Source organism: Antechinus flavipes, chromosome 4 (genome assembly GCF_016432865.1).
Source record: "Antechinus flavipes isolate AdamAnt ecotype Samford, QLD, Australia chromosome 4, AdamAnt_v2, whole genome shotgun sequence".
Lineage (NCBI taxonomy): Eukaryota > Metazoa > Chordata > Mammalia > Dasyuromorphia > Dasyuridae > Antechinus > Antechinus flavipes.
The window spans coordinates 411,507,324-411,519,925 of NC_067401.1; the positions used below are offsets into that span (position 1 = coordinate 411,507,324).

General features: G+C 32.6%; 1 protein-coding gene across 7 annotated transcripts in view; it reads right to left on the reverse strand.

The window, feature by feature from the left end:
* The window catches only part of SMG7 (SMG7 nonsense mediated mRNA decay factor), a 93,682-nt gene that overhangs the window by 48,312 nt on the left and 32,768 nt on the right, over positions 1–12,602 (reverse strand). For 2 of the 7 annotated variants that reach the window (XM_051998803.1, XM_051998799.1), the window contains exon 1: positions 7,538–7,628. The exons of 1 other annotated variant lie outside the window; for it this stretch is intronic. In XM_051998803.1, coding sequence (XP_051854763.1) covers positions 7,538–7,575 — 38 coding nt within the window. In that variant the 5' untranslated portion in view covers positions 7,576–7,628. Of the gene's footprint in view, positions 1–7,537; positions 7,635–12,602 lie in introns of those variants that run through there. 4 more of the 7 variants (XM_051998805.1, XM_051998802.1, XM_051998804.1 and 1 more) reach the window with 3 other exon arrangements.

Genomic DNA, 12,602 nt, shown 5'->3' on the forward strand with positions numbered 1-12,602 from the left:
TGCTTATACCATCTGGGAAAAAGGATGGTTTTTCAGGGGGAAAAAAAAAAAAAAAAGAGTTCCATTTTAGACATAAAGAGTTCTGAGGCTTCCAAGACATTCAGTTTGTAATGTCCAATAGGCAAATGGTAATGCAGTTCTGAAGCTCAAGGCAAAGAATGGAGATGGAGATATAGAGTGTCCCAAAAGTCTTAGCTCAGTTTGTAAGCCACATGACGTCTTGCACATATGGGAACGTTCTGCACACAAATGATAGTTAAACTGTTTCAAAGAGAAAACGGAGGAATAAAAAGGGATAAAACAGTGGGAAATATCCAGTTTGATGTGGCAAGCATGACAAGACAGCAAAAGAGGATGAGACAGAGCAGTCAGGTAGAAGGTGAACCAAGAGAGAAGAGGTTATGCTAGGAGAAAGGGGTGGTAACAGTATCAAAAGCTGCAGATAAACCGACAATTATGGTTATGTTACCACAAAGGACTGCTTTTTAAGATTACTTACAGAAGTGCTCTCTTAAGAGACACTGTTGCAACTGCAGCTATTGATTTAGTTAAAATATGCTCATTAAAGCACATGCAAGGCAGTTTCTAATGGATAACATGGTGGGAGAATTGCCCATAGGTCTAAAGAATTTTTGATCAATCAATTGAAATTCTAACAGCTTCATCTTTGTATTGCAATTGGGCAAAGTTAAGAGGCAGCTACTCTGAAAAACCTATTAATGGCAATTTCATTATCAAAAAAAAAAAAAAATTGATGAAAACAGTCTGTGGAAGAACTGTACTGGAATCTGTACACCTCCAAAATGCAGGTTTAAAAGTATTAGATAAAAGGTGGTCCTTCATGAAATATGTACACATTCCATGTTTCATAGACAATAACTTCTATCAAAACATATTAAAAAATGAAAAACTTTTTTACAATTATGTTTTGGCTATCAATGAATCAAGAGTTCTTCAGTTTATCAAAAGAATGCATATTTTGTTATTCCTTATAAAGACAAAATATTGATCTTAATAAAAAGTTGGGAGCAAAATGCTAAAAAAAAAAAATTACAAATAACATTATCAATGGGCAGCTAGGCAGCACAGCAGATAGAGCATAAGGCCTAGAGTCAAAAACTGAGTTCAAATCTAAACTCAGACACTATTTATCTTTGCCAAGAAAAGCTATTTAATGAAGTCACAAAGAGTTGGATATGATTAAAATGACTGAACAGCAGCAATATCAATGACATTATATTCCTTAGAACAATCCACCCATGAGAATGACATTATTATAGTTAATAATTCTAATTCTAAAAATTCTGAAGACTTATAAGTATCAGCACATGTAATACTTTATTATTCAGATGACAAATTATAATTACATTTGAAAAACAAATAAGGTAAAAAAATTTATTTGCCAAGACGCTTCATTGTGTGTATTGGAGGAAAGGTGCCCGAAAAAAACTTTAAAACATTAAGAGGAAAATGACTTATGTTGGAATGACTGTGGGAAACCAAATATCATTTGTGCAATTTACAACTATGCCCCAAAAGATTACTCAACTATGCAAACTCTTTGAACAAAAAAAAATAGGGGAGGATATAGTAGTAGAGAGAAACTGATTTTCAAAGGAGTTTTTCTAAAGACACCAAAAACTGGAAACTAAGAAGATGATCATCAATTGAGGAATACAGTATAATCAATGTAAAAGACTGCACTTTGCCATTTAAAAAAAAAAAAAAAAAAAAAAGATGGAAATCAAGCCCCACCACCTTCCTCCTTGAGCTTGACTTCCCCAATTATGCTCCCAGGAAAGTCATCCAGAAGAAACTCATCATCTGGCAAGATTGCGTCAATAACCTTCTTGTCCTCACTTCTGCAGTATTTTCAATACCCTTCACCCCTCTGCCTGACCCTTCCCAAAGCCTCCATTTAAAAGAATTCCCAGGCCAGAATCCTTCATTTCATCAAGCACCTTCATTTTTACCCAGTCTCTCCTTCCCCTTCCCAACTTTTCAGCTTTCTTGTGTGTGATAACGTCTCCCACTAGAATGTGTAAAAGCTCCAGGAAGGCAGAGATTATCTTTCTTTTTCTTACCACTATCTCTGGCCCTTAAAATGGCATATAACACGTAGTAAGTACTTAATAAATGTTTAATAAGATTTGTTTTTCTTTTAAAATTTATTCTCTTAAAAATTGTTCATTTTGGGAAAGGAATGGGGAATAGTAACAAATGCATGTTAAAAAAAATTTTAAGTAGAGAATATATTATTTTGGTTTTGATAATTTTTAAAAGTGAAACCTTCCTTGATTATATTAGGTGGAAATGATTTTTCCTTTTGTACCAGGGATCCTTCATTTCCATGTATACTTCATAATTTAACCATTAATTAATATTTTGTTGGTGTAAATGGATACTACCATTCTAGAAAGTAACTGAAATGATTCAGAGAAAGGGATTAAAATGACCATACCCTTTGATACAGACTCTACTGTTAAATATATAACTCTCCCAAGGAACGCAATGATAAAAAAAATTATACACACACACACATATATATATATCCTATGGTACCAGATATGCCCATCAATTATGTAATGGCTAAGTATATTATATTATATAAATATAATGACATATTCCTTTGCTGTAAGGATTAACAAAATATGATCAATACAAAGGGTGGAAAATCTTATGTAAATTGATGCAAAGAGAATTAAGAGCCAAGAAACAGTTACTATAACATGCATGTAAGTACAAACAGTAAGAAAAAAAAAATACTGAAAGTAAATGTTGCTTTGTATAAACAAATCAAAGCAGCTAAAACAAAAAGAAACAGGAAAAAAAAATATTTGCAGCATGTTTCTCTCACTTAAGGTCACATTTCTAAGATAATAGGAAGCCATTCTCCAATTGAGATGGTCTGAGGATAGGTATAGTCAATTTTCAGAGGAAAAAAATCCCAGTTATCAAAAACCATATTAAAAAATGCTCAAAATCACAAATAAATATAGTGGCAGTTAGATGATACAATACATAAAGCAGGGCCTTGAGTCAGAAGCCTCAGACACTGATTAACTGACTGTGGGCAAATCACTACTCCATCTGCCTCAGTTTCAACTGTAAAAAATGATAAGATAATAGCACTTACTTTTCAAAGTTGTGAGAATCAAATAAAATAGTATTTGTACAGCATTTAGCAGAACAGCTGGAATAAAGTCAGGAAGGCTCATTTTCCTGAGTTCAAATGTGGCCCCAGACACATTAATTATCTCAAGAATTCCCCAGTCCAGGAGGAGCAGAAAAGGAACTTGAAAATCATCCATTCCTCATTCACTTTCATTACATCTAGCACCTAAACAAAAGCATACATTAGCTTACTTATTCCCAAGTCAAATGGAAAGTACAATGACTGCATTGTACTGGGTAGTGGCCCTCCAGTCAGGAAGACTCAAGTTCAAATCTAGCCTCAGACACCAAGTAGTTATATGACCTGGACAAGTCACTTAACCCTGTTTGCTTTAGTTCCTCATCTGTAAAATGAGCTGGAGAAGGCAATGTCAAATTACTTCAGTAGTTTCAGTCAAGAAAACTCCAAATAGCTTCATGAAGAGTCAAACATGACTAAAATGACAGACAAAGCCCTTAACACAATGCTTGACACATAATAGAAACTTAAATGCTTATTCCCTTTCCTAATTAGAAAAATGCAAAATTTAAAAAAACTTTTTATCGTCTGTCTTACAGCTAGACAAAGCTGACCCAAAAAAGTTAATTAACAATTTCCTGAAGGACTGAGAGAAAACACACCTCACTGTTGGTAGACCTGTAAAAATGGCCTATCAACTGTAGAAAGCAATTTGGGATTCTCATAAATGTTCTTAAAATGAGCATATCTTTTAACCAAGTGAAATTACAAATAAATCTATCCCAAAGAGGTAGAAGAAAAAGGAAAAGAAGTTATCTGTACAAAAATGCTTACAGTAGTTCTTTTGATGTAGCAATGAATTAGAAATAAGATATGATATGGCAATGTGATGGAACATTACTGTGCTATAAATGATGAAAAGAAAACCTGGCAATTGATGCAAACTGAAGAGAGCAAAACCAGGAGAACATCTTGTTCAATAACAATACTGTAAAAACAAACACTTCTAAAAGACTTTGAAATCATGAGCAACACAATGACCAATACAAAATCCATTTCCTGATAAACATATGAAAAAATGTAAGTGATGTTAAAAGATTTTTTAAATCTACTAAAAATAAAAAGGAACTGAAATTAAATGACCTCTAAGGTTTCATTCTATGAAAGAGTTGTGATTTTTGTGTAAATTTGTTTTAGCAGCTCTGGTATCCCTCCATTACTGTCTTGCAACCATGTATGGATTCATATTTTTTTCTTTCTACTTCCCTTGTGGGTATCTCTTGTTTCAAACTGACTTTCAAAAAAGTTGCTTTATTTATTCCAAATGAAAATCAGAAATTAAAAAGCTACATGCAGGTTCCTTTTATGTTTTCTAGCTTCAGTATCATATAAAACAATCACCACCACTAACAAAAATCTCTATTCTCAGGGAAACACTAAAGGCTGTATGTATATTTCATTAGTAAAAAAAACATGAATTTCATGCTTGATTAAATATTCACTATAAAATACAAAAAAAAAAATCTGGTACAACTCACAGTAAGAGTTGAAAGTAATGATATTTCTGCAAAAGTCTTTATTTTGTCACTTGCAACATCACCTGGGGTTAATTGCCTACATCCATAATTGAAGGAAAGGTTAAGTTTCTCTTGGAGGTTGGTAAAAATAAATATTTCCCTTTCCTCCAAGATGATGGACTCCCTGAAATCTATCCCTAGAACTTTAGGAATCTATAGATGCCAAGTAAAGAACCTCTGACATAAGTGGAAATTTCTTTTGGTAGCATTGGTTTAAGAGGTGTATGTGTGTGCATGTTTGCCTATGTGTGTATGCATGTGCATGTGTGTGTACATGTGTGTGTACATGTGTGTGTACATGCATGTGTGTTTAGTAACAATGACATGTAGGAAGAACAAAAATCAAATTGACAAGCAATGTAGGAAAGGTTTTTTTCAGAACAAGATTCTTTTTTTTCCTATGAGCACCTGGCAACCACCATATTGAAGCTTGGAAGAACTGATATACTCTTTATACCCTCTTCCAATGAAACACTAAGATGTAAAAGCATCTTAGAGCAATCAGAATATGGAATACTCAAATCTATAAAACTAGTCATCTCAAAGAGGACTATTGTTGCTACATGTAGCAAATATTGCATGCTCAGGCTAAGATACATATCCACAAAGTCTTAGCCAGACACCTTACTGTGTTGTGTAGCTGACACAAGAATTTTTAAAGAACAACAAGAGTTTTAAAGAACAGAAAAGTTTAAGCAGAGCATAAATTTTGTTGGGTTCTGCCATGCTGTAAAAGGGTTTGAGTGTGGTCTCCAAAACAGACTAAGTCAGTATTCTGAAGAGCCCAGCTGTGTTTAGAGAGGCTCATCATCAGTAGATTGGCTTGGTGAATTTTAATTTTGTCCATGGCAACCACGAAACAAAGTACAAAATAGCCTTTGGCTATTTGCAGGATTCTCACCTCTGCAATGATAATAGCAAAGTACTATGAAAGAGGCAGAAAGTACTAAATCATATTGTCTGTATATAGCTTATAAACATTCAATTTCAATACATGCTTCGTTCACTTCTTTTTTCTGTTTTTATTTTCTCTTTCTTCCATGGTTTTTCTCTTTTGCTTTTTCTTTCCTAACATGACTCATAAAGCAATGTGTATTTTAAAAAATTGCTTTTCACAAAACCATTTAATTTGACTGTACACCAAATGTGAGATGAGTGATCACTGAGTGGATGTGTTTTTGGATTTTATCTCAATAGATGCATTAAAAAAAAAAATTCCAAGAGTAATTTCATGAAAATGGAAAAACAGAGGGAAAAAATTGACAATCGTATGATTTCTGTTTGGTTACTGATATAGTCAATCAGGCTAATATTTTTCCTAATATTGAACCAGCCTTGCATTCCTGGTACAAATCCTACTTGGTTCATGGTGTATCATTCTGGTGATAATTTGCTGCAATCTTTTTGCTAATATTTTATTTAAGATTTTTACATCAATATTCATTAAGAAAATTGGTCTATAATTTTTTCTGTCTTGATCCTATCTGGTTTAGGTATCAGCCCTATATTTGTGTCATAAAAGGAATTTGATAGGACTCCTTCTTTCTCTATTTTCCCAAATTCCAGCTGAATCTTATCAATATTGACATTTTTTTTCCTTAACCAAAACAGGAAAGAGGGAAAAAAAAAAAAAAAAAAGAGTTGTATCTGAATGAAAGGATGAGCCACTAATACTTCATCATACACTCTAGTGATTTCAATAAAGAGTTGAAAAATGTGAGGACAGCAAGAATTATATGGGAACTACTTGGAGAAAAAAGGGATAAGAGCTCAAAGCTTGCAAAATAGAAAATTCTCATACTCTTACATCATGAGCACTTTCTCTGAGAAAAGAATTGTTAAGCCTTGAACAACATGAGTACCAAAATAATATCATAAAAAAATTAAAATCCTAATTAATGGACATGAAGATTTAATTGATGTGGGATTTATCCTTGAATAATCTATGTAGTCAGACCAATGAATTTTCAAAGTAAAGATCCCAATTAATAAAAAGCAAGAATAGTGAGAAGCTATATTAATCCACTGAAACAACTCATCCTTGAATTAAATAGCCAAAGAGCACTGAGAAATGGGAAATGAACATCAGATGATATCCATACAAATAACAATAACTTTATACATCAACTTAATATCTATAAATCTGTTACAAGAGCATCAGAGTCCAGGAACTGCTTTAGCCAGCAAATAATTGACTGCCAGATGAAAACAGGTAGCAACCAAGGATATCAATGGTTTACTATAAATATGAACTTGCTTGAAAATTTTTACAAAGAAGAATAATGAACTAATAGAAACAATATAATCTCATAAAGCAGAAATAGAGAGAGATAAAACCAGTTTATAAAAAGTCTGGCAAAGTATTCAATTATGCAAAATAATCCCAGGAGTGATTCCATGAAAATGGAAAAATAGAGTGGGGAAAAAAACCAGACTTTATCTTTAACAAAAATAATTTATCAATAAGAAACCAACAACCCTGTAAACATAGTCTTCCACTTACACAAGTTCTTTGAGAGTCAATCTGGGAAATAAGAAGAGCTTCATAGGTAATACTCAAAAAGATTTTATCATCTCATTTACTTGATGATACAAAGTAAGAACTCATTTTGCTTAATGATGATTATGAAAAAGGATTCGGTTCAGTAAAACAAACTATTACCTTACAGGCTCTTTCCCAACAGCCCTTCCCACAAATCAAAATGATTCAAAAAAACCCTTGAATGACCTAACAGGAAAAACAAAAAACAAAAAACCTAACCCTATTCAACAGTCCTCTGATCATAAAATATCAGGTGAGGCATAAAACAGGAAGATGTATGCTCACCAAAGTTGTTCACCACCATAGTGGAGGATTTGCAACATAAAAGTCCAAGTTGAATAAGGTTTCTCTAGAGATGGTGAAGTCCTCCAGATGCTCATACATGCAGATGACACTGTGTTGATTGCATCAAAGTCCAGAACACTGCAGAACTTCCTGGAAAAGATCTGTAAACCACTCAAAAGTTTAGCCCTAAGTATCACACAAGAATGACTAAATAAATGATCAATGTTGAAGTTACTGCATTTTTCCAAGATGAATTGTCCAGTTTATGGCATATATTTAGATGAACTGCTTAAGCATTTGTCTGCTAGTATGTATGTAAAGGACAGAAAGTACAAATAAACAAGAAGTGGGTCAAAGAATTGAAGAAAAGGATGAAAGTGCTATATAGAATATAATAGCCACTGAGCCATTAAAAATTAACACTACAGAGAGCAATAGAACACATGGTAAACACATGGTGGTTGTGAACAGGCAGTCATATACAATCAATAAGGAACTTCAAATAAGAAGAATTAACTATTAAAGAATTTTATGCTAGTACTATTATAGGAACAGAATAATAAGATTTTCAACAGGCTGGGTGTGCTCCCTGTGGTAAACTTAGGGCAAGGGCAGTAGTCACACAGGATGGCTTGTGTATAATCTGCATTTTTGAAGGAAGCTCCAAAATCAATAGGATCACAGACTTATTTGAGCAAGTATACTTGTTAATGTGTACACACGACTTCTGCATATAAACACAAATCTAAAACTTTATATTATATTTAATGTCAACAGACAAGCCTATTTTTTCATGTTGAATGTTGGTGCTAAATAGTAATATATATGCCAAGGTTCAAATAAGCCACTGACTATTTTTAAGGAACTTAACTCACTGCTTATCCTTTATTTTGGCCAATAACAAATGCTTCAAGAAGTCTACAAAACATTCATTAAGTTATATTCAGACTCTCTTCTCATAAAGACGCAGAAGATACAAACTCACCTAATCAAAATTACATGAAGTCTTACAATTTTAATTTATTCAATCATAGATGCTCCTTTAACTTCAAATTTGTCATCTGTGGCTTAAATCCCCATCCACTTAGTCAACCTTAGGAGATTTAAATAAAAGGTGGTAGGGGAAAATGTGTGTTTAAGTCATAAGTAGGGAGTTCTATGATATCAGTGTGAATACTCTTGTCAGTGAAAATCCTAATAGCATCACATCTTCACAGCCTGTATAATTTTCTCAGCTTTCTAAATTAATCCTCCATAAAGGACCTAAACCTCAATCAACATGGAGAACTTTCTCATGTTCTAATAGCAAGGGTACTTGGTTGGATCCTTCTACTTTCTTTAAATCTTACTGCACTGACCACACCACCTACTTTTCCACATTTTTTTTTTCTCCACCTGTTTTCAGGTAGGTCATCTTTGGTTAACAGATTATGCAACAAATTTATATTTAATCTAGCATCAATTTCCTTTTGGCTCATCTTTAATTCTGACTGTTTTAAAGTCAAAGGATTTCATGATTAACAGTCATACAGCATCATTAGGAGGAAAAATTGCACAAAGATATGCACTTTTTACAGCTATTTAGACATTTTTTTTTTACACTTTCTCAAGTCTGATATTAAAATTAAATTCTTTCCCTCGCTTTTCTAATTTTCCATCTTTGGAGCCTCCAACACTCACTCACTCACTCACTCCCTTCCTCCCTCCCTCTCTAATTGTTTTAAAATTGCTGGCTCTTCAGGTGTTGTCATGTGAACAATGGGTCTTGTTCATCCACTTTGTTTTTTTCTCATTATAATTGAATCATACGCTTTCAAATCTTTAAAGAATCTTAGGAGAAAAAATTTTTAAAGTACTTAACATTTTAAAATTCTGCTAAGAAAAAAAAAGAGGGAATGGGATACAAAAGCAAAACCAATCTCTTCTCTCTCTTTTTTTTCCTTCCTCTTATGAGTGCATTCTTTCAGTTTCACACTGTTCTAACATAGACAAAGTCTAACAAGATAACAGCCTATCTCATTTTAATTCTCCGTTAGTGTTCCTGGTACTTGAATATTTTCAACATGTATAAAGGTGTATATTACACAGCAGGATCCTTTAGCAGAGGTAGTATCCTGTAAAAACAGGTTGCTAGTTGCAACAATGACTCATATGATTTACTCGGAGATTCAAGTGACTTTTAAAAATAGCAAATAATAATATCAAAAACAAAAGCAATGCTGGAATGACAAAAGAAGGTACATAAAATTCCAGAACAACAGAAAATGATTTAGTTTCACAAAAGTAACTTCTGATGAAAGAGTTTAAAATAAAAAAGATGATCTGTTAAGGTACCTTTTGGCCCTTGAATTCTACGACATTAAGTCCATGTGGATCCAATTTAATTCAGCAAACATTCAATTAAGGTTGTAAAAATTAGAAAAAATAATTTAACTACATAAATGTTAGTTATTATTATTAATTTATGTGAAAAGCTAGGTATTTACAAAATAAAAAACATAATCCCTGTCGTCAAGGAGTTTACAATCCAGGAAACATTTATTGAAGGACCACCAAAAGTAAACAGTGAACTAAGTGTTCCAGCTCTGTCACATAGAGGTGGAAGCCATGACATCACACAAATAATCAAACGACAAGTACCTTAACAGAACAAAGTGTCACTTTAAAACTACGGATTTATATTTGAATTAATTCAAGCTGGAGATATACAACCAACAAGAAAACAAATTGACTATAACTAAATGCTAGGCTGCCACTAAATATAAGACTTGGAGATTTTTAAAATAACTTTGCCAGTCAAAATTCTGATATAACAACTTTGAATATAAATGGTCTAAAAAGAGAATTATCCAAATAAATAGCTAAATGTCTCGCAAAATTATTATTTTGTTTTCCAAGGTAATAAATTACAAAACAAAAAACTAAGCAAAAACAGCATAAAAGTATTGTAAAAATAATGCCAATATTGGAGAAAATATCAGCTTCTTATAGCAATTATCTAGTTAAAATAGTCACTGTCATCCCAATTAATATTTCATTTTCTATTCTAAGCCTAACATTCTACATTATACCATGTAAGAACATAAAATAAATATCAAACAGAATATACATAGAATTAGCTGAATACATTGGATTTAGAATCAAAATACTAGCGGTTCAAGTAGCTGGCTGTTTCTTACCTAAGGACTATTTACCATATTGCAAACCAGTTTCCTCATCTTTAAATGAAGGAGTTAGAAATTCTCTAAGAACTAAATCCCAAGCTCCTGTCACTTACATATCTCTTAAAACAGGGCAAACCAACTACTATTAATTCTAATTTTTCTTATTGCAATTTCTCAAGAAAACTAAGTTTCAAAAACAAATATGAAACATGATCAAAAACTCCTTTTTAGTACAAACTGGTTAATCAAAGCAGAACAATGTGGATCAATCTCTTATACAGAATAGGAACAATATTCCAAGAATAAATATAACACTAGAAATTATATTACTGATTTTTATTCAGATCCTATTTACTCCATGTTGTATCCTGGTGCAAATCTGGGGCTATAAATTTTAGGCCCACCTCAATAGCACTATGTCAAAGTCATTCTTGGTGCTCCCTCAAGTAGCAAATATGACTGCTAACAGGAAATCAGGCCAAACTAACTTATTCGGTGGCACAATAACAAAAGTAAAAATGCTGGAATCAATAGCCCACATGCTGGCACTGAAAGAGAACGTACACAATTTTATTTCAAAAGATAGAGCATGTATATGCATGTTTTTAAATTCATAACAATTTCCTCCACATTTATTATAGCCTAGAATATGCTTCTTAAGCAAGAATTCAGCCAAGAAGCCCATCTTATAAGTAAACTGAAACTTTAGGGTTCATCATGTCAATTATTTTTGTAATTATTCAACTTTTTTTATAATTAAAATGGATTTGGGATGGAAAATGCCATCCCCATACAGAGAAAAGAACTATGGAGACTGAATGCAAATTGAAATAAATTATTTTTAGTTTTTTGTTGCTTTTTCTTTCTTATGGTTTTCTCCTTTTCATTATGAGTTCTTTTACAACATGACTAATATGGAAATATGCTTAAAATGACTGCACAAGTAATAACCTATATCAGATTGCTTGCTATCTTGGGAAGAGGAAGGTAAAGTAAGAAGGGGATATTTTGGGACTCAAAATCTTACCAAAAAAAAAAAAGACTGTTGAAACCTATCTTTACATATAATTAGGAAAAAATACTATTAAGTTTAAAAAAAAATCTGTAATACCTCTCTAATTATGCACAATCTGTTCAAGTTTTATGTGAATCCTATAAAAATCCTTGTTGTTCTTAGAAAAGTTTTCTACAGAGGATTCATTCAATGTATTGGGAGATCATTCCTGCTTTCTCCTCATATTGTGAATGAAGATACTTTGCAGTACTGTAGCTATGCCTTTACTCTCTCCTGAGCTAACCAATTTACCTTTTCTTCCTATCACACATTTCCTCGATCACATCTTTTACTTCTATTGTTCCTTCAAAGCTCTCTCAACACCAATGTTGAAATCAGTTCACACCCACAAGGTTTCTCTCCATTGCATTTTATGTGGCACCTTAAATTCTTTGGAGAGCCCTATATGCCTAATCCAACTGACATATACCACCACCAGTAATTGTTATTTTTTTTAAAAAGGTACCATACAGTTTTGGAAATGCATTAGCAATGAGAAAGGAACTTCAAAGATATTGGAACAATAGCTTCAGCAAAGTTGTAGACAATAAAATAAATCCTCAAAAAATCAATAGCATTTCCATATAATAATAAAATACAAAAAGCAATGTGCTTCCCTCCTCCCAAAATACTATATGTCACGTAAGATGGCTCTTAGAGAGAGGAAGGGAGACATTAGGTACTATGATAATATAAAAAATAGAAAATAAAAACAGAAATAAAAACATGATAATTATACAAAGGACTCATGATGAAAACTGCTATCTACCTCCAGAGAAAAAGAAAAGAGTTTGAGCTGCTATTAAAAAAAATTATGTACTGTAATTGTGGACTTTTAAAAATTGTA